We start from the raw sequence: 22853 nt of genomic DNA, 5'->3' as shown, positions 1-22853 counted from the left end.
ATGGCGTTGCTCTGATTCCTCCGGGCAATACTGAACAGTGTACAGACAAACTTTGTATGCAACAGGATCATTTACCCAAGAAGTGAACTCCCAGTCGAGCTTTCTAGAAAGAGGTTTACACAGGACCGAGGTCTGCAATGAGTAAACTCTGGCCAAAAAATCAGAAGAGGTGCCAACCTATGATAAACACCTTCCCAGACATCCGATCGGCTCCTTCTGCCCCGCCCGCTTCGCCCTTCGCCCCGCCCATCGCCGCTTGTAACCCCGCCCCTATCCGCTAGCCACGCCCCTCGGCCCCTCCCCTTCGCCGCCGCCCTCGCCCGACCCGGTATCGCGGGGGTTATGCGCGGGATTTCGAGGTTTGCTGTCGCGAGATCTCCCCCGTAGCCGCGCCGGCGGCTGCGGCTCCTGACAGGAAGGCTGCCGTTGGTTCTGTCGCGGCCTTTCGGTATAGCTGTCCTTGTCCCGGCGCGCCGAACGGGTTTGGGGGAGCCGAGACTGGGTCTACTGGCGGGAGGGGGGATCCTGAGGTGGGAGTGGAGCCGGGCCGGGGGGGGGGGGGGGGTGGGGAAGGGAGGCGGGCTGTGGGCTCGCGCAAGCCGGGGCAGCGTTCGCACCACGTGTGCGCTGGCGGCGGGGTGCGGGGCGGTGTGCGCGCGCGCGCGTGCGCAGTGACCCTGTCGGGGGTGCCTGGCTCCGAGCGGCCGCGGCTTGGCTCCGTGCGGGCCTGGCCCTGGGCACCGCCCGGCCTTCTCCCCCCCACCCCCGGCCCGCGCCGTCCTTCCTCTCTCCCCCTGTCCCCGGTTCGGATCCTCCGGGAACTCCTCGTTCCGAAGCCACCGCGGGCAGCGTGGTTTGTCTGTCTGTCTGTCTGTCTGTCCGTCCCGCGTGGAGCCAGGCTCCGAGAGGCCGGGAAAGCCCCCGGGTGAGAGCGGAGACCAGGCCACTGATCGGATCCCCTGGGTTTTCTTTTTCAGGCGAGGCGGTGGGAAGGATGGAGTACCTGGCAGAGTCCACCGATCCCAGCCCCGCGCACATGTGAGTCCCCACGCCGTCCCCCCCCCCCCCCCCCCCCCCCGTCCCCGCTGAACGTGAAGCTCGAGTGCGCCCGTCCTCCGCGCTTGCCGGCCTCCCGGGGAAGGAGATGGATGGCGGGCCAGAGGTTCTTGCGCACTCATGGAGGGGGGAAATGGCCTTTGCTTGCAAAATAGAATTGCTGGTTGGTTATGGAGTTGCAGATGACTGAGAGATACCTGTTAGCAGACCCTCTAACGGGAGGGTCTCCCGCGCGGAGGACCTCATGCCTCTGCCTTGGGTTGAAAAACATGAACCGCTCAGCTGTGCTGTCATCCTGGACACCTTACCTTAGGGAGTTTGCAGGTCACCACCAGAGGATTGTCACACTTTCTTTTTTAATGGGTACTGTCGCTTGAACTTAGAGCCTGAGTTTGTCCTTTAGCTCTTCACTGGAGCTGGCTTTCTATGAGGGCTATACCTCCATTTTTAGCGGTCATCGGAGATCAGAGCCTTATGGGTTTTTTCCTTCCATTCCCAGAACTCAGCCTCCTGAAGTAGCTAGGATTCCATGTGTAAGTCAGTTTTCTTTTGGAGAACATATTAATGGTTCACAAACTTCTGCTCTTAATACACATAGACTTTTAATACTCACCGTGTATTGTGAGCCGATAGACTTAGAGGTACTTTACTCTCTGCTTTGGGTAAAATATATTTTGGCAGTCTCTACAGGTCTCCTTTATGCTTTGGAGTATGTTGCTGTGTAATTACTATTACTTACCAGTTTTTATTGTGTAGTTCATACCTTACGCATTTTCCATAAATGCAACATTAAGAGATGTTTATCAAAGTCGGGCGCCGGTGGCTCACGCCTGTAATCCTAGCTACTGACGAGGCTGAGATCTGAGGATCACGGTTCAAAGCCAACCGGAGCAAGGAAAGTCCGTAAGACTCTTATCTCCCATAAACCACTAGAAAACCGGAAGTGGCGCTGTGGCTCAAGTGGTAGAGCGCTAGCCTTGAGCTGAAGAGCTGAGGGATAGCTCCCAAGCCCAGAGTTCAAGCACCACGGCCGACTAAAAAAGAAAAAGAAATGTTTATCAGAGCAAGGTGACAGTGCAGTCCTTTCCAAGCCTGAGGAAATGAATGAACAAGGTTCTGAGCAAATGAGGGTGCAGCAGTACTGATCAGATGCACTTGTAAAGGCTTAATACTTAGAGTTGAAGTGTTTGAATTAAAGAGGGGTACACTTACATATTCTTGACATGGAGTTCTCCTTTTGTTTTTGCCATTGGTGTAGTACCTGTCCTGTTAGTCTCTTCTTTATTTGCAGTTTTTAAAAAGGGTGATGAATAGCAGGACTGGTTTTCCTGGTGTAGAGTTATGAAATTAATTGTAACTTTGCTTTTTGTTAAAAATTAACGTGGGTTAAAATTACATTGAATAAAATTAAATATGTACATTGTGTCTGTTTAGAAACACTGGAAGAACATATCCACAGGATTAATTATGATTACTTTTGTGGGTGGCCTTGGTCTAAGACTTTAATATTTTTTGTTGTATTTAAAATACTTGAAATTGAGGTTAGTAAAAATTCTGTATTTGTTAATACATCTCCATTTTACTGTAATAGTATGTATATCAACATTTGTTTTTAAGGTTTATTTAGACCTGTGCTGGCTGTTTAAATGTACATTTAATAAAATTAAATTAAAAATTGAATTCTTCAGCTGTACCTCTCTGCCAGTGGCCCTGTTGCCACCTGAGTGAGGCTCATGGCTATCTTACCTAACACTCCAGAACTAGAACATGTCTATCATTGCTTGAAATTCTATTGTACAGAGCTGATGCTACCCCCAAGGGACATTGACCATTTTCACAGTTGCAACCATCATTCTCTCCCCCCCTTCACCCACCCACTCCAGTATTTGAGGTTTACTCTTTAATTCATCTTTGCTGACAGATTTGTTTCTATGTCTTTTTAAATAAAGGGCTTACCTTGTTGAAAGCTTTTGTTTTATTTACCTATTGTGTTTATAAATCTTAACTAGAAAAATTTATCTCTTGTTTATTCAAGCTTGTGTTGTGAGTGTGGTGTCCCAATTAGTCCAAATCCTGCCAATATTTGTGTGGCCTGTTTGCGAAGTAAAGTAGACATCAGCCAAGGAATTCCAAAACAACTCTCAATTTCTTTCTGCAAACAGTGTCAAAGGTATGGTGCATTGCTGTTTAACCATGTTTAAAATAGAGGTTTATATAGAGATTATACTTACAACCCACAGAAGAGAGATTATGCAGTAGAATTTAATTTGCACTTAGGTTGATGTTGGCAAGAGCTTTTGGATGTGCAATTTTATGGTATATTTTTCTAGCTTGCCCTGTTAATCTAGTTAGTGTAAAGGTATTTGAATCTGTATTATTTCTGTTAATGGATTTAGTAAGTTTGATATATATAGTTGATAGACAGGGGTATGGATGTTTGTACGAATAAGGATAGATTTTAAGGACATACTAGTTGCCAATATTACCATGAATCTTTAGTTATTAGAAGTTTATATAATAGAAAGTACCTATGTTTTAACTAACAATATATTTAAAAAACAATGTTTACAGGTAACTAAAATTACTGTAGTTGAGACAGAAAAGAAGCTTAGTAAGGCAAATCTAGAATGGCTTAAAATAAAGACTAAATTTTAAAGCAGAGGCTTCTTTTGAAAGTTGCTGTTTAATTTAACATCCTTTTGTTTTCTTTAGTTGTTACCATAAGCACTTTATTAGGCCATTGAGCAACACAAAACTGGTTAGTGAAGTAAAATTATATTTTTTATCCCAATTGGGTACACACTGTAATACTTTACGTTGTGCATGTATATCGAGAGGTAATTCATGGATCTCTTGGAGAATTTGAAATCTGTGTATATGTGTGTGTAAACATATGTACAGATACATATACAAACATGTAATTTTAAGGAATGTGTGCTTTGCAGGCTTAGCAAATGTGAGGCTTAGTCTTTTATAAACGTTTGCATTTTTTTTCTGCCAGTATTGGGGCTTGAACTCATGGCCCCTTATGTTCACTCAGTTTATTTACTCACAGCTGGTACTCTACCACTTGAGCCACGCCTCCAGTTCCAGCTTTTTGCTGGAGGTAAGATTCTCCTGGACTTGTTTGCCCTGGCTGATGCTGAACCTTGATCCTCTCGACTTCAGAGTAAGCTAGGATTATAGTTGTGAGTCACTGGTGCCCAGAACATTTGATATTCTTAAGAGCACGGTTTTAAAATTCAAGGTTTGCAGTTTAATTTTTGGAAAGGAACTTGATCTATAGATGAATGCCTGAACTATTGCTGATACATAATGTAGTAAGGTACTAGTTTGCCTTTTTTGTGTATGAGAAACAAGCCATTCTAAGGATTTTAGGAGTACAGAATAGACCATTGAAATTTCAGTGAGCTACTATTCATAATTTAATAAGACTAATAAGGTACCAGATTTTTTTGCTCAGAGTTTTTCCTTTTTAACTAAAGGTACTGTCTCATTCAAAGTTTTCTGTTAAATATTTGGGGTATTCCAGAGCAACTATGAGTAATATTTCTGGTTGATAATCAATATTTTTATTTTATACGCAGAAATTTATGTTTGTCCTGCAGCATTTGATTTCAGTATGTTTTCTTCTCTCAGGTACTTTCAGCCACCAGGAACTTGGGTACAGTGTGCTTTAGAATCCAGGGAACTTCTTGCTTTATGTTTGAAAAAAATCAAAGCCCCTCTGAGTAAGGTAGGTCAAACAGCTAAAGTCAGTATTTATGAGTATCCTTCTGTTAAAATTATTTTGCAGAAAAATCCTTCTGTGTGTTTGTTAAAATGGCTAGCAAAAAGCTGAATGATGTCTGACTTTTGTTTCAGCTTACCCTGAATAGTCTTATTTTACTGATGTCTGGCCTACTACTATAGCAGTAAACTTAGTGTTAGGGAGAAAACATTTGTAAGTTTCCCTTAGCTGTATGGCAGTTGAGTAGCCTTTGAAATGTGGCTAGTGTAATTCACAAACTGAATTTTGAATATTCTTGTTTTAAGCTCACATTATGCATGTAATCCTAGCTACTTAGGAGGCTGAAATCTGAGGATTGCAGTTCAAAAGCATCCTTGGCAGGAAAGTCTTTAGACTAGTTAACCACCAAAAAGCTGGAAGTAGAGCTATGGCTCAAGTGGTAGAGCATTAGCCAGCTCAAGGGTTGGTTGATTCGTCTGTGTCAGCTTATTGAGTAGCTAGGATTCTTAACCATGATTCTCCTGTGTCAGCTTATTGAGTAGCTAGGATTATAGGTGTGAGCGATACCTGGCTTCCTGTTAAATACTTTAATTCTTGTTTGAATTACATCAGTTGCATAACACAGCCCATGGATTGTTCTTTTATTTGATGCTGCTACTATATAGTGTGTGGTAATGTCAACTACAGCCTCCTTACTGTATTCTCTTGAAAGCTGTTCATTAATTAGTTATTTCATCCTTTTTTTCCTCAGGAGAAAACTTAATGTTCTTTTGTTTGTATTTTGTTGAAGGTACGACTTGTAGATGCAGGCTTTGTTTGGACTGAACCCCATTCTAAGAGACTTAAAGTTAAATTAACTATTCAGAAAGAGGTAAGCTCTGCATTTAGTTTTTAAGCTGGGCTAAAATTCGAGTAATGAAAATGAGGGCCTAGGGCACTCATAACTTACAGTATGCTCTTGATTTCAGTCCTTTGTTCTTTTGATCATCTGTACAAATGATGAGCAACCATTGTTCATCATTAGGCTAGATATTTTCAAATACACGGAGTGTGGTGGCACATGCTTATATTCCTAGTAATCTAGGAACTTAAAGCAGAAAGATTGGGTCATATAGGGGCCCCCTCCACCATTTTCTTGTTTAAAGCAGGAAAGGACAGAAGTTAAAACAATGTCTGTGATTCTTTTTTTTTTTTTTTTTTGGGTCCGGTCGTGGGCCTGAACTCTGGGCCTGGGCGCTGTCCCTCAGCTCTTCAGCTCAAGGCTAGTGCTCTACCACTTGAGCCACAGCGCCACTTCCAGCTTTTTTTTTTTTCTGCTTATGTGGTGCTGAGGAATCGAACCCAGGGCCTCATGCATGCAAGACAAGCGCTCTACCACTGAGCCATCTTCCCAGCCCATGTCTGTGATTCTTAAAGTTTGTTCATCATACTGAATTGCTCAGTAGTTGAATCACAATATCTAGGTGTGTGGCCAAGCAATGTTTATCTTTCCTAGTGTTAGAGATTAAACCCAAGGAAGCAAGCACAGAGCTACACCAGCCCTGTGTGTATGTGGAAAGCTTCCCAGGCAATATCTGATTGACTGTATTTGAGAACCATTAAATTAAATAATTTTTCTTATATTTTTTGGTAGCACTAGTGTTGGAATACAGGGCCTCATTCTTGATAAGGTGCTGCTCTACCACTTGAACCACATGCTTAATTCTTTGTAGTTTGTTTTTGGATAGAGCCTTTCTTTTTTTTCTTTTAACCCCAGCCAGCCTCAAATCATTGTCCTCTCAAACAGCTGGGGTTTCAGGTGTGTACTGTCACACCCAGCTAGGAATCATTTGTTTTTAAGAATTTCTGCTTAATTGTTTCTTCTGAGGGTTAATTCTCTGTATACACATACCACCATCAGCATACATGTGTATGCTGTACACATTTTTCAAAGAATATCACAGCCACTTCAGCTGATGAGTATAAACCTGCATATGCTTCTTGAAATAGTATAGCTTATTTTTATGACTTTAAATTTTGATGTATTCTTAGTGTGTTCATCGAAAAAGGTTTTAAAGTAACCTTAAAGTATCATGCAGCAGAAGTATAAGATGGATTGTACTTGCTTTCCTTCCCAGGTGATGAATGGCGCTATCCTTCAGCAGGTATTTGTGGTGGACTACATCATCCAGTCTCAGATGTGTGGAGATTGCCACAGAATAGAAGCAAAAGATTTCTGGAAGGCTGTAATTCAAGTCAGGCAAAAGGTACTCAAAGACAAGTCTCTAGGCTGGGAAGGTGGCTCAGTGATAGAGTGCTTGCCTTGCATGCATGAGGCCCTGGGTTCGATTCCTCAGTACCCACATAAGCAGAAAAAGCTGGAAGTGGTGCTGTGGCTCAAGTGATAGAGTGCTAGCCTTGAGCTGAAAGAGCTTAGGTACAGTCCCCAGGCCCAGAGGTTGGACCCCACGACTGACAAAAAAAAAAGAAAAAAAAAAGACAAGTGTCTAACACATTGTATTTTAACTATGTCAACTAGCAAAACCCTTTCCCCTTCTTATCGTATCCTCTATTTTCCAGAAGGTGATGCTACATTTTAGATACTCTGTAAAGGCTGCTTTTGTTAGAAAAATTACTTTGCTTTATCGATAGCTGGTATTTGGATATATTTGTAAGTGATTTTTGGAGCACTTAATTGATTCACCACATTATGCATTTATATTTAGACTTTACACAAAAAAACATTCTACTATTTGGAGCAGTTGATTCTGAAGTATGGAATGCATCAGAATACACTTCGTATCAAAGAGATTCATGGTGAGTGTAAATTTCAGAGAATTTGAATGATGTCTGACTTTTGTTTCAGCTTACCCTGAATAGTCTTATTTTACTGATATCTGGCCTACTACTATAGCAGTAAACTTAGTGTTATTGAGAAAACATTTGTAAGTTTCCCTTAGCTGTATGGCAGTTGAGTAGCCTTTGAAATGTGGATAGTGTAATTCACAAACTGAATTTTGAATATTCTTGTGTTAAGCTCACATTAAATTTACGTAAGGGCTAGTGGCTAGAACTAGATACACTAAATATACTAGATCTATTCCTTATTTCTTTGATATTCTACCCCTGTCCTGGTTCAAGGCATTCATCAAGCATCTAGGTTGTAGTAGGTGCCATGCTGAGCAAATTATATTAATTCTACCCTTAATAGCTTGCTTATTTCACTAGTAGAAAAGTAAACAAGGAACTGTAGTATCAGTTCGGTACAGACTGCCCTGGTAGAAGATTGAGTAGAAACTCATCTTATGTAGTGGAGAGAGTAGTTCTGATGGGAAGAGCATATTTAATTTTGGGATGTGCAAATTCTTTTGTGATGTTTTTAATGTGCTTCATATGCTAAGCAGTACTTGTGATGGATACTAGTGTATCTGTCAGAAGTCTAAACTCAAAATAATAAGCAGTGATACACAAATACTATATGAGATTTCTTAAGATGGAATTTTAAAACGTTTACATAATTTCCTAATGACTTGCTTATGTTATGGTACTGGGTCTTGAACCCAGGGCGTTGTTTGTGTTAGTCAAGCACTTTGTTCTGTGATCATAGCACTTACTATTTTGATACTGCATACTATTAGGTATTTGGTAATTAATGCATAGTTCTAATTAATATAAATTATAAACATTCTAAAGCAAAACAAGTCTCTTAGGATAATTATGTGATTCTTTAAAATGCTACTCGAAAGTACAGGCATGGAAATAATTTCTTCTCAAAGGAACGACTGAATTATTGAATTACACTATTTACTCTAAAACTGTCTATGGGGGGCTGGGAAGGTGGCTCAATGGTAGAGCGCTTGCCTTGCATGCTCGAGGCCCTGGGTTTGATTCCTCAGCACCACATAAGCAAAAAGAAAAAAGCCAGAAGTGGCGCTGTGGCTCAAGTGGTAGAGTGCTAGCCTTGAGCTGAAGAGCTGAGGGACAGTGCCCAGGCCCAGAGTTCAGGCCCCACGACCGGACCCCAAGAAATAAAATAAAATAAAACTGTCTGTGGCTGGAATAACGGGTACACACTATCTCACCCAGCCATTGGTTGAGATGGAGTCCCTTGGACTTTTGTGCTTGGCTGTCCTTGGACCATAATCCTCTGCTGTCTGCCTCCCAAGTAGGGTAGCTAGCATTACTGTATAGGCATGAGCCTCCACGTGTCTCAATTATATATACTCCTGTTGTTTTCTTGGTAGATTGTTCTATTCATAACCCGAAATGTTCTTTTTTTCCCCCTCCCCCTTTGGCCTTTTTTTGTCTAGAATTAAAATTATTATTCTGATTCATTTGTCTTTTCTTTTGCCAAGCACATCTTAATTGAATTCCTAGTCTGTTGTGGATATAATCTTTTTGTTGTTGTTGTTGCTGGTTGTGGGGCCTGAATTTTGGGCCTGGGTGCTGTCTCTCAGCTCTTCAGCTCAAGGCTAGCATTCTACCACTTGAACCACAGCACCAGTTCTGGCTTTTTCTGCTTAGGTGGTGCTGAGAAATCGAACCCAGGGCTTCATGCATGCGAGGCAAGGGCTCTACCACTTAGCCACCTTCCCAGCCCTGGATATAATCTTTTAGTGCTTGCTAATAATTTGATTTTATTTAATATGGGATCTGACTTGTGATATGTTAGAGGAAAACTTACTGTGCAGGATTATTTTCATGTGTGTTTTTTTCTTTTTTTAAAGATGGTCTAGATTTCTATTATTCTTCAAAACAACATGCTCAGAAGATGGTAGAATTTCTTCAGTGCACAGTTCCTTGTAGGTATGTTGTGAATATAAATTTAAGTCCAGGGAATGGATGGGGTAGGCCATGTCTGCTTTTCAGGCTTAGATCTTTTTGTGTGTGTGTGCCAGTTCTGGGGCTTGAACTCAGGGCCAATGTGCTGTCCCTGAGCTTTGTTGCTTAGGTTTTTGCTCTAACACCTGAGCCAGTGCTCCACTTCCAGTTTTTATTTCAGTGTTTAATTGGAGATAAGAGTCTCATGGACTTTTGCCTAGCTGACTTTGAACTGCAGTCCTCAAATCTCAGCCTCCCGAGAAACTAAAAATACAGGCCTGAACCACTGGCACCCAGTTTAGATATAATTTATTAAAATATTTAAAATTGTAGTAGGATTACTTAAGTAATTAGGAAGAACATTTTATTGTTAGCCACTTCAGGGATATATTATCCAAAGAATTTGTAAGAATGTTTTTTGGGAGCTTAACCAGCTCTATGGCAATAAACACTAATGCTGAATCATCGATCAGCTGTATTTAATCGGAATGAGAAGACGGAGTTATGGGTAGACTGATAAAAGAACTAGGTCTTGCACTCCAGGAATGGGGGACATTTTTACAGGTGGCGTTTATATTGGGAATGTGAGATTAATATGAACAAACCTAGGGCCTTGGTATGGCTTTTAGAAAGTGGATGAAGTTACATTTTAATGTAATATCAAGCAATGGGAAGCTGTTTCAGACCTTAGACAGTGATCATTTGATCTAGTAAAAATTGATATTCCCAAGTCTATTCAAGTAAAGACATGTACTATTTTTTTAAATAACAATTAACTTTCTTTATTTAATAGATTCAAAACATCACAAAGGTTGATCTCTCAAGATATCCATAATAACACTTGCAATTACAAAAGCACTTTTTCTGTGGAAATAGTTCCAATCTGCAAGGTACCTTTTTATAAAAGTGAATTCAGATCTATAACAGTACAACTGAATAATTGATTTACATGTTATTTGTAGCTCATGGTTTATTTCTATGTTGCTAAAAATGTAGAATGATCTCTTCAAATGATTTATGATATGCTTAGCCTTATTAAAAAATATACTAAAAATAACCAGACTATTATGAATTGTTATAGCTTTTATTTTGATGTATTAAGATAAAAATATATTCCTTCTAGTTCCATGCAACTTTGAATTATAAGAAATACTATTTTTAAAAACTCATCTACTTTGAGGAATATATGCAAACATATGTAAGATAAATTTTGGTGAGATTAAACTATTACAGAAAAGAGATCATGAAGTCATTTTTATTAGAAAAAAATCTGAATATAACATATAAAATGTTTTCACCTAATTGAACTATAGTTCAACAAATAGTTACTGAACATCAGTAGACTGTTGTACTAATGATTTTGTACCCAACTGTGTGTCCTTGTAGATTGATAGTAAGTTATTAATAAAAACTTTAGGGCTGGGAAGGTGGCTCAGTGGTAAGAGTGCTTGCCTTGTAGGCATGAGGCCTGGGTTCGATTCCTCAGTACCACATGAGCAGAAAAAGCTGGAAGTGGCACTGTGGCTCAAGTGGTAGAGTGCTAGCCTTGAGCTGAAGAGCTGAGGTACAGCACCCAGGCCCAGAGTTCAGGCCCCACGACCAACAAAAAATAAAAAATAAAATAAAAACTTTAATTTATTATGACCCTGTAGGTATATTTGAGTATCTTTCACTTCAGATACTAAAATTTAGTATGTACCACTGTGCACCACTATTCTGTACCACTATAAAGTGGTACAGGATGTGTAAGTCCCAGTATATATATTTTCCTGTGTAATTTCCACTGTTTGTAGCTATTTGTACCAAATACAATAGGAGTGCTGTGCAAATGGCTGTTACATGTTCGGAGGATAGTGACAAGAAAATAACCTATTTAAGAAAAGTTGCATTGCTGGTTTATATGATACCTTCCAGTGTTCATGTAAGACATAAGTAATTTTTGGTAATTTCATTTTTAGTATATATTAGTACATGTAATTGTTTAAGAGCCATATATTGGTCTTTGAAATTTGCTTTTTATTGAGATTCAAATAAATTTCAAGTACATTTAGAAAATAACTTACTTGTTTTCTTTGTTTTGAGGGGAGTAGTGTTGTAAGCTTAGGACCTTGGCACATCCTAGACAGCTAACCACTTGAGCCACATGCTTCCCCAGCCCTTTACTTGAGCCGTACCCCCGGTCCTTTTTGCTTTTGTTATTTTTTGAAATAGGATAGGGTCTTAGAGTTATGTCCAGGATGGCTTGCACCATGATCCTCCTATTGATACTTTTCACATAGTATAAAGTCAGATGTATTACCTGTCTTTTTATTGTTGTTATTCATTGAGATAGTCATGTAAACTTTTTTTGTTGGTCATGGGGCTTGAATTCTGGGTCTGGGTGCTCTCAGCTCTTCAGCTCATGGCTAGCACTCTGCTACTTAAGCCACAGCACCACTTCCAGTTTTCTGGTGGTTGATTGGAGATAAGAGTCTCACAGATGCTCCTGCTTGGGCTGGCTTTGAACTGGGATTTTCAGATCTCAGACTCCTGAGTAGCTAGGATTATAGGCGTGAGCCACTGGCGCCTCGCTCATGTAAACTTTTGCCTGGGCTAGCCTCAAAATGTGATCTTCCTAATATCAGCCTCCAGAGTAGCAAGAATTACATGGGTGCCCAGCATCAGACATGGCTTAAGAACAAGTGGTTTCTTTTCTTTTTTTTTTTTTTTTCTTTTTGGTCGGTTGTGGGGCTTGAACTCTGGGCTTGGGCGCTGTCCCTGCACTCTTCAGCTCAAGGCAAGTGCTCTATCCCTTGAGCCACAGCACCACTTCCGGTTTTCTAGTGGTTTATTGGAGATAAGAGTCTCACGGACTTTCCTGCCCGGATTTTCCTGCCCGGTCTGGCTTTGGCTTTGCACCGCGATCCTCAGATCTCAGCCTCCTGAGTAAGCTAGGATTACAGGCGTGAGCCACCAACGCCCGGCTTATTTTCAGTTTTTTAAAAATTATCTTTAGGTGTTATACAGTGGAGTTGCCATTTAACAAAGCAGTTTCTGAATGCAGTATGTCTTGATCAAGGTCACTTCTTTCAACATTCTTTCCTGTCCTTCCTGATTTATTTTTTGTAAGCTCTTTATTGGTATAAGAATGACAAAGTCCTGTTTTGGAGTAGCGTATGTCTGTAGACCCAGCACTAGAGAGGCAGGAGGATTGTGGATTCCAGGCTAGCCTGGGCTACAGAGTGAGATTTTGTCTTGAAAATAAAAGGAAACCGTTTTGGCTTGGCAAGTACAATTGCATCAGGGTTACATTGATGATTGTTCATCAGAAACTGTTACCTGAGATTTCTTTCATTTTAAATGTTACTTCTTATGTCTAGGATAATGTTGTCTGCCTCTCTCCAAAACTGGCACAAAGCCTTGGAAATATGAACCAGATATGTGTTTGTATTCGAGTAACTAGTGTTATCCATCTCATAGATCCAAATACTTTACAAGGTAAGTTTTGGAACTAAATTTGCTTTGATGTCCTGTATAGCATGTAGTATAATTTATAGTGTTAATTTTGTTGTGGTTGATAATACTGGTTTTTGGTTTTCTTTTAACATTTTTTTGCTAGCTTACATTAGCTATACAGAAGGGATTTCATTGCATTTTTTAAAAAATTGAGTAGTTGTACAACAAGGATTCAATTGGAAAAGTCAGGTTATGAGTACAATGCATCTAAATGGCTGATATTCTTCTGAACAACTGCTAAAATTAATCATATTTGTAACACGAATTATAAAGCTGTTGATTAGTTATACATTCTTAAAAAATAAAACAATTCTGTGAATTTTTATAAATTTTCCTAGTTTGAGTCCATTAATTTTTTTTTAATGAAACTTAATTCAGTTGCTAAATTTAATTTTTGTGATTAGTTTATTGACAAATTTTAGTTTTTAGCATTTTGAGACACTTGACCTTTTGTAGGTAATCCATGTGTGATCACTAAGTTTAAAAAGGAATTTTACCTATTTCATCATTATTACAAATAATTTGTAGCATTTACAAAACTACTATTTGTAAATGACCTTGTATTCTTATATGTCGCTGTATTTTTTTCATGGATTTCCTAAAAGTTTTAAAAATCAAATTATTATTAAAAATTGAGTTTCTTTTTATATTTCCCAGAAATTCACTTATTATTTTTTATCAGTTCTAGCTCATCAGAATGTCTGTTTGCAGTATTGAGTTTGAACTTAGAGCCTAGCTCTTAATAGGCAGTGTTCTACCACTTGTGCTGTACTTCTAGTCTGAATTGGATGTTCTGTCTTAGGTAAAACTAGGCTTTATTTTCCATGACATAAGCAGCCTCATTTACTGATGTGTTTCTAAAATAAAATGATAGGATACAATTCAATTGTACGATTCTATCTTATAAGCTCTGTGTTATTAGAATTATAATTAAGGAAGGTACGTGTGATCTTGATTCCCCCCGCCCCCCCTTGTTCTGCAAGCAGTTTGGAGCTAACTTAATAGAAATGAGTAATGGCTGTAGAGAATGAGTTGGCACTATAATTCCTAACACATTTGAAGACTGTAATTCCTAACACATTTGAGGACTCTGAAACCTGTCAATTCCCCTGTGTTTAGTGTTCTGTGCTCATTTGTAGTTGCAGATATTGATGGCAGCACTTTCTGGAGTCATCCTTTCAATAGTTTATGCCATCCCAAACAGCTGGAAGAGTTTATTGTGATGGAATGCAGCACAGTCCACCATCCAAAGCGCAGTGCAGGTGCTGGGGTGATATCAAAAAAGGTAAGCTATGTCCTACCACCCTACTGCCTATTTTTATTACCTTATGGTTTCCTTCTCTCCCCTCCTTAGCTCCCTTCTTCCCTTTCTTACAAAATGAGGAGTCTGTCTGGTTAAAATAAGTATCACATTAAGCTAAAAATAAATATTGTTAAAACATGGAGTCATTGTGGTAGAACTTGATAGCCTTATACACTTTGTGAAAAGTTTGGGAAAGAAATATTAAATGTTTACTCCATTATTATAAAAGTTTTGAGGTCTAAATTATCTTCTAGCTTTTTTTGTTTTTCAAAATTATTACTAAATACTTAAACATATATCTCTAAAACATAGGAATTTTTTGTTACATAATCGTTGAATCACTGTTTTACCTATGAACTATTTAGTCTATTCACATTCCTTCATCTAACTCAGAAGTATCCTTTCAAGTAAGTCTCCAGTTGGGACCACACATTAAGTTAGGTATTTACGGTATTTCTTCTCTTGCTTCAATCTTTTTGTTTTTAAATGCACAGATTGCCCCAGAGTTAGCCAGTGGGAACTCCTACCAAATGTTTCTATGTCCTTTTGACATGGCTTTCCATGCTTCTGAAAACGAGCTTGCTTTCTGGACAAACAACATGGCATTTAACTGTTCTAAATTTAGTTGTGTGACTAAAATCAGGCATCTTTTTTAAAGTATAGAAGTCTATTGTCTTTTGGTATGAAATAGTACTTAGAGACTCAATAGTTGAGAACAAACATCTCAACTGAACTATTGCTAAGTCATCCTGTGTGTTTCTTTGAAAATTCTCTATGTATAAGTTGTTCAAGGGGTATTATTATTTTATAAAACCATTAAATCTTTCCTAACATGCTATTAATAGTTCATTTGTCAATAGGGAAAGTTAACCTTGGTATATATTGATGTGCTTACAAAGTTGAATTATTCAGTGCATTTGTTTATGTAAAGGATATACATGTGAATATGTGTGTATTTTATATATATATATATATATTGTTTCTGTACAGAAATATGTACATATATTTAAATCACAAAAAATTAAAATCTTAGCAAAATCAGTGACACTTTTTTAAAATTAGTATTTACTTATGAGTCTTTTCCCATATGTTTAAGATATCTGGAAACTAAAAATTCTAATCTTTAATGTGAATATTTACAAAACCAAAAATCAATATTGTACTTAATTTTCCTCTGAAGTGCTTCTTGAGTTTGTTTAAATTATTGAAGAGTGCATTTTCTTTCCTGTTAAGCATACCCTTGGGGAAGTTTGGGTGCAGAAAACATCTGAAATGAATACAGATAAACAGTATTTTTGTCGCACTCATTTGGGACATCTTCTAAATCCTGGAGACCTAGTATTGGGGTTTGTATTTTATACTATTACCTTTTTATTAGCATACATTAATATTAGTAGCACAAGGAGATTTCACTGTGAATTTTATAGTATTTTAAACTGCCATTTGGCACTGGAAAGTTTCTTTGGGAGCCAAGAAAGCCCAGTTGATAATTTAAAAAATACTTTTAAGAGTTTTTGGGAGCCTATACTCCTTTTTTTAAAAAAAATTGATAACTATATTAAAACATGGAGTGGACAGAAGCCCTGTATTTGTTTCATTTTGGCCAGCATGTAAAAGAGTTATTTGCTCCAATATGGTTAGATCCATATTTACACCTATGGGGAGAGTAGGGTTTTTTGTGTGTGTGTTTTTTTTTTTTTAATTGCACATAAAAAATGGCTGCCATCTGAGTGGCAATGGCTCACATCTGTAATCCTACCTACTCAGGAGGCTTAGATCTGAGGATTGAGGTTCGAGGCCATCCTGTGCAGGAAATCTGTGATATGCTTATCCAGTTAATCACAGAAAAAGCTAGGAGTGGGGCTGGGAAGGTGGCTCAGTGGTAGAGCGCTTGCTTTGTATGCATGAGGCCCTGGGTTCGATTCCTCAGCACCATATAAGCAAAAAGAAAAAAAGCTGGAAGTGGCGCTGTGGCTCAAGTGGTAGAGCGCTAGCCTTGAGCTAAGGAGCTGAGGGACAGCGCCAAGGCCCAGAGTTCAGGCCCCATGACTGGACGCCCCCCCCCACCCCCCCAAAAAAAGAAAAAAAAGCTAGAAGTGGGTAGCTCAAGTGGTAGAGTGCTAGCCTTGAGCAGAAGGAGTTAGGGTAGTGTCCAGGCCCAGAGTTCAAGGCCCGGGACAGCCTGTGTACCACCCTCCCTTCTCAAACTGGCAGCTATATACTAAGTCATAGATGGTCCTTCCTGAATCAAAGCTTATCAGTGTGCTCTAAATACTGTTTTTGGTTTTAGGTTTTAGTACCTTTTACTGGAGTATTAGTTGGGTTTGCTTTTTTTTTGGTGGGGGCGGGGGGGGGGGGTTGGTCTTGGGGCCTGAACTCTGTGGGCCTGGGCGCTGCCCCTCAGCTCTTCAGCTCAGGGCTAGCATTCTACCACTTGAGCCACAGCACCACTTCCGGCTTTTTTCTTTTTGCTTATGTGGTGCTGAGGAATCGAATCCAGGGCCTCAAGAATGCAAGGCAAGCACTCTACCACTGAGCCACCTTCCTAGCCCTTGCTTTTTTTTTTTTTTTTTAAATCTTCTTATAAAACTAATGGAAGTGAATCCCATAGTTCAAGTTAGTCTGATAGGTTTCTTTCTATACTAAGGTGGGCAACAGGGGATGATATGTGAAAATAGCATGTGCCTTATCTTTACTAAGATCTGTAGAAGCTTATTCACTAAATAGTAAAATTCAAAATGTTTGATTTTGGAGTTTTAGATGATGTTAATAAATTACATGCAAAGCATAGTCATGAAGTTTTTCATTGTTTTAATTTCAGGTTTGATTTGGCCAACTGTAACTTAAACGATGAGCATGTCAACAAAATAAACTCAGATCGAATTCCAGATGTGGTAAGACTTCAGATTTTTCTTTTTTTTCATGTTACAGAGGATTTATGTAACCTTGTAAGATATATAAGTTCACACTTGAAAATAGCAAATCAAAATACATTATCATGCAGGCATAATAGCAAAAGTCTTTGTTTTAAATAATTTTTCTTGTTGAGATTATTCCAAGATTTATTCCTTTTTATTACTATTTTTTTGATTCCTCTTTTTTTTTGTTGTTGGTTATGGGGCTAGAACCCAAGGTTTGAGTGCTGTCCCTGAGCCTCTTTTGTGCTCAAAGCTAGTGCTCTACCAGTTGAGCCACAGTGCCATTTTGGGTTTTTGAGTGGTTAATTGAAGATGAGAATCTCATGGGAACTTTTCTGCCCAGGCTGGGCTGGCTCAGGCTTAGCCTCCTGAGTAGCAAGGTTTATAGGTGTGAGCCACTGGTGCCCAACTTGGTTATTCTTTATAATGAAATTTTCATTCTTGGGCTGGGGGAAAGTGGCTTAGTGGTAGAGTGCTTGACTTGCATGCATGAAGCCCTGGGTTCAATTCCTTAGTACCACATAAACAGAAAAAGCTGGAAGTGGTGCTGTGGCTCAAGTGGTAGATTGCTAGCCTTGAGCAAAAGAAGCTCAGGGATAGTGCCTAGACCCTGAATTCAAGCCCGAGGACTGGCCAAAAAAAAAAAAAAAAATCATTCTCTGTAAAATAATTAAGTTTACAGCTAGAAATAATGGCCTTTAGAATTTCAGGTGCATTCCAAAGGTAGGCTCTTATACTTAATGTATACTATTGAAATTCTGAAGAGGGCATCTAGAGTTAAGAACATTATTCAGTATTAAATCTAATTGAAGTTGAAAATCTTCAGTTGTTAAAACTCTTGTGAGCTAGGAAGGTGGCTCAGTGGTAGAGGGCTTGCCTTGCATGCATTAAGGCTTGGGTTTGATTCCTCAGCACCACATAAGCAGAAAGCTGGAAGTGGTACTATGGCTCAAGTGGTAGAGTGCTAGCCTTGAGCTGAAGAGCTGAGGGACAGCGCCCAGGCCCAGAGTTCAGGCCCCACGACTGACAAAAAAAAAAAAAAGTACCAGTGTAAAACTCTGAAAAGTTTAGTTAGAACCTAATGAGTGAAAAACCCTGTTTCCTGTTTGACTTCATAATTATTCCATAGTATTCTGAGATACATTTGATAAAAATTATATATTGTTCTGTAAGTACTTAATAGAATAAAAGAAAGTGTCTGCTTACAATTCATAGTTAGAATGAAGTATGTGAATGGTAGTAAAAACTGAAGTTGATTAAAACACCCGCAGCTTTTAGATATTGAAGAAAGTTAACCCAGGTGCAATGGCTTACATATGTAATCCAGCTACTCAGGGATTACATTCTCATGAAATTATATGGAGGAATATTTGTAAATCCTCCTGCCCTTGCTGCTTTATCCTAAGGTGTAGCCATCATCATCATCAATTTGATGACTTTGCTACTATTCTCATAACATTTCATTTTTAAAACTGTTGAATTTTGTGGCCCTACTGTGTAGTTTCTATTTGATAACTGATGACTGCCATTGTAGGTATTAATTAAGAAGAGTTACGACCGTAGTAAACGTCAGCGTCGTAGAAACTGGAAACTAAAGGAGCTTGCAAGAGATCGAGAAAACATGGATACAGATGATGAAAGGTCCTACTTGTCTTTCTACCCTCTATGTTGCCTCCTCATCCTTACGAGTCATTTCTATGTTGTAAAGAAATGGGCATCATGATTGATCCTTGCTCTCAGTTTGCATTTTGTCTTCTTATGCCAGGGTGTTAGTGGACTTGTGTGTATGGTGTGACATTTAATACAACTTACTAATTATTTCCTGGGTTATCACCTTATAATTGCACTAATTAATTTTTTAAAAATTGGTTGAGAAGTTAAAATTTACCAAATAATTATCTTGTGCCTATGACATAGCAGATGAGTACTTATGACTTAAAGGAAAACAGCTCACTGATGATGACAAATGTTACTTCTTAAAAACTTAAGTGGGAATGAAGGTAATGTGTTCTAACAAAGTTTATTGAATGAAAGTGGTCTTAGTGATGGTGGAAACGTTTTTTAAAAAAAAATTTATACATGTGTTTTAAATTCTGTAATATACACACATATATATCTACATGATACATGCACATCTTTATATATATGTGTATACATACATGTATTTACAATATATCCTTGAACATGTACATATCACATAGGATATATAATTGTACATTGCATCTTCAAGTAGATTAAGCTACTTTAATAATTAAATATTTTCATATCTCAGTTTTAGGTGAATCCTAAGTGTTGAGAGTAGCCTTTGATCCCCTGTTTTGAATGTCAGCTAAAGTAGGAAATGAAGAAAGGGATCAATTCTTGGACTAAGTCTAATTTGCCCCCATATATAAGGCTCACCTTATCTAATTACATTTTTACAGAGGAAAGGCAAAGCTGAAGACTGGTATTCTGCCAGCTTAACAACTAAGTAAAAAATGAAAGATTACTTTTAAGAACTGCTATTGTTTGTAAATAATTATGTTATTTGGAACAAAGTTATCATGCTTTCACCCTTTACATATGATCTTGTTTTCTTTAAATAGATTATTTAAGTAGTTATACAAAGGGCTTTCAATTCAACATGTCAGTTTATATGTATGTGGCCTCATTTAAAAAAAAATTTTTTTTGGTACTGGGCCTGGGTGTTGTCCCTTAGCTTTTTTTGTGAAAGCCTGATGTTCTACCATGTTCTCCATTTCTGGCCTTGTTTATTTGAGGAGCTAAGAGTCTCACAGACTTTCCTGCTCAGAGTGGCTTCAAATCATGATCCACAGATCTCAGCCTCCTAAGTAGCTAGTACTACAGGCATCAGCCATCAGCCCTGGCAGTGCCTCTTGATTAATGTCACCCCTTCCATCACTTTCCATCTGTCCTACCCCACCAAAAACATGGTTGATACAAAACTATTATATAAAAATTTACATCACAGGTGGATTGGAAAACTATTTTTAATCTTGTAATATAAATATGTAGTGTGTTAAATCAGTTATTCTAAGAACAAATTTGACTTTAGAAGGGGTGAGGTGGAAGGTATCTTTTTATTGTCTCATATTTGTCATCACCTTATAGTTGGCTGTGTGTGTGTGTTGATCCTGGGTTTGAACTCAGGGCCTAGTTGCTGTTTCTGAGCTTTTTTGCTCAGGGCTAGTATTCATCACTTGAGCCCCAGCTCCATGTTTGGCTTTTTGGTGGTTAATTAGAGATCACAGTCTCATGGACTTCCTGCCTGGGCTGGCTTTCCACTGTGATCCTCAGATCCCAGCCTCCTGAGTAGCTTGGATTACAGTTGGGAGCCATTGGTGCCCTACTTTATCATGCAATTTTGAAAAGTTTTTTCAACCTGTCCACATTTGACCTTTTTTAAGATCATAATTCTTGGAACACATTTATTTGCACTAGTGAATGAGAGTGAATGAAATGTCATACTACACTGGTGAAATAACTTATTTTGTTATCCTGTAGGCAATACCAAGATTTCCTTGAAGATCTCGAAGAAGATGAGGCAATTAGAAAAAATGTCAACATTTACAGAGGTTGGTTCTTTGGGAGTGTTGAAGTCATAGACTGTGTAGAGTATGTTGCGATTTTAGACTTGGATTCTCATGAATGAGTTTTATTGTCTACTTTTTAAACCCGGTAGTCAAACTTACAAAAAGCAGACATTTTAAAGTATTGTGTATTATATACCGAATTTGATAGCATTTTTGTCCTAGCATGATAGCTTCTATAATGGTGGTTTGAATTCTGCCCATTGCTTGTTAGGCATGTGGTCTGTTTCTGAGCACATCGTTATTTTGACAGATGGTTTCCTTTTCTGCCCAGATATACTTCTTATTTCTTGTCACTGGGAAGATAGGCATGCCGTGTCACACACAGCTTCTTCCTGTTGTAATGGAGGTTTGCAGACTCTCCTGCAAACTGGTTTGGGACTTCAGGTCTTCTCAGCTGCCTCTGTAGCTAGGATTGTAGGTGCACATCATTGTACCTAGCTGTGGGCTAAGAAGGGTCTTGTGTGTATGACCAGGCTGTCCTGGAATTGGTCCCTCTCTCTTAGCCTAAGTATCTGCTGGTACCTGTCTTTCATTCTATGAATAAGTAAGTTACCTGAGCATATTAAACAGTTATAGTTAAGTAATACTAACACTGACAGAAGCAGGTGTTTGTGCTTCTATTTTTTTTAATATATGTTTATTGTAAAGATACTGTACAGAAGGGTTACAGTTACATGAATAAGGTAATGAGTACATTTCTTATCCAGCATTTTATCAAGTACCTCCTTTGTTTTTCCCCTACCATCCCTTCTGGCCTTACCTTCTCAACTTCCTCCCCTGCACAAAGTTATAAAGTTCGTTTTCAGCATAGTGTCTTGTACATCTCATTGTTACAATGAGTCAACCTGTATCCTTATTTCAGCATTTCCCCAAATTAGAAAAATTGTATATACAAGATGTAGGGCACCGGAATCAAATACACTGAAAACAGGGGTTAAACCATGGGGGAAGAACATACAAAAGAAACAGAAAAATCACACAGTACATTATAAATACATTAAAAACAACAGCAACAAAGATAAAACCTCTTGTGTCTCTATCTTAGGGTTCATTTCACTTAGCATCATCTTATATGGTCATATGTACATTGCTTTTGAGCTTTTCTGCCTGTCCTAGACATATACTAGTTATTCCACATAAGGGAAACCATGGGACCTATGTTTCTTTGGGCCTGGCTTACTTCACATAATACAATTTTTTTCGTCTTTCCATTTCCTAACAAATGGGGTGGTGTCATTTTTTCTGATGGAGGCATAGATGTGCTTCTATGTTTATTTGAAATCCTCCTGTGTTTCTTAGATGCAACCATTCCTGTGGAAAGTGACACTGATGATGAAGGTGCTCCTCGCATCAGTCTGGCTGAGATGCTTGAAGACCTTCACATTTCCCAAGATGCCACTGGTGCTGAAGGTGCCTCAATGATGACGTAAGGAGATTGTGCAGTAGATGGTTTGCATATGGGCTGCGGAGTTGAACAAACCTTTACTGCATACTGTTTCAGCTGGAGAACTTTAAACCTAAATAAATATGACTTGATTGTTCAAAGTACTGAAAAGATTTGGTAGCTTTGCCGTTTTAGATAATAAAAAATTAGAGAATTATTACTGATATCAAGTTTATTTTATGTGTTCAATTTTAACATTTTAACTTTCAATATATGAAACTATTGTATTTTCATACATTGTGCTCAAAAGTTGTGATTCCTTGGCTGTTAACTAAGTAAGCATAAAATCGGCTTTTACATTTGTTTTATAGTGATTGATTTAATGAGCATAGGAAAGTATATGAAATGTCATTTTTTTTTCAGTATAAATCTGTCAGGCACTTAGATGCACTTTAGATAATTTCATGTTCTTGGGGCAGAGAAATTGTTACTGAACATTCAGGAAGAAAATCTTTTATTTTTTCATAAAATTAATTCTTCAGAAGTTTTGTTTTTCATTTTCTTGGTGCCAGGG

General features: G+C 38.6%; 1 protein-coding gene across 3 annotated transcripts; it reads left to right on the top strand.

Moving 5' to 3' along the window:
* Positions 1–353: 353 nt before the first annotated feature.
* On the top strand, positions 354–22641 carry Nmd3 (NMD3 ribosome export adaptor). Of its 3 annotated transcripts, none has more exons than XM_042678900.1 (16): positions 354–448; positions 978–1038; positions 3092–3226; positions 4696–4792; positions 5577–5657; positions 6904–7032; positions 7492–7582; positions 9493–9571; positions 10380–10476; positions 12946–13063; positions 14221–14366; positions 15618–15730; positions 17206–17278; positions 18837–18943; positions 20807–20877; positions 22195–22641. In XM_042678900.1, exons 2-16 carry the CDS (start codon positions 995–997, stop codon positions 22323–22325), a joined length of 1512 nt encoding a protein of 503 aa, XP_042534834.1. In that variant the 5' UTR covers positions 354–448; positions 978–994; the 3' UTR covers positions 22326–22641. The 3 variants fall into 3 exon arrangements, with proteins under 3 accessions (XP_042534834.1, XP_042534837.1, XP_042534836.1); XM_042678903.1 differs by having other exon boundaries at positions 9493–9574; positions 10383–10476; XM_042678902.1 differs by lacking the exon at positions 354–448 and adding an exon at positions 725–853.
* The last annotated feature ends 212 nt before the right edge of the window (positions 22642–22853 follow it).

The sequence above is a fragment of the Dipodomys spectabilis genome, unplaced genomic scaffold (genome assembly GCF_019054845.1).
Source record: "Dipodomys spectabilis isolate Male_0828 unplaced genomic scaffold, ASM1905484v1 ptg000050l, whole genome shotgun sequence".
In the NCBI taxonomy this organism is placed as follows: domain Eukaryota; kingdom Metazoa; phylum Chordata; class Mammalia; order Rodentia; family Heteromyidae; genus Dipodomys; species Dipodomys spectabilis.
The sequence above is the reverse complement of the archived record's forward strand: the minus strand, read 5'-3'. Positions and strand labels throughout refer to the sequence as shown.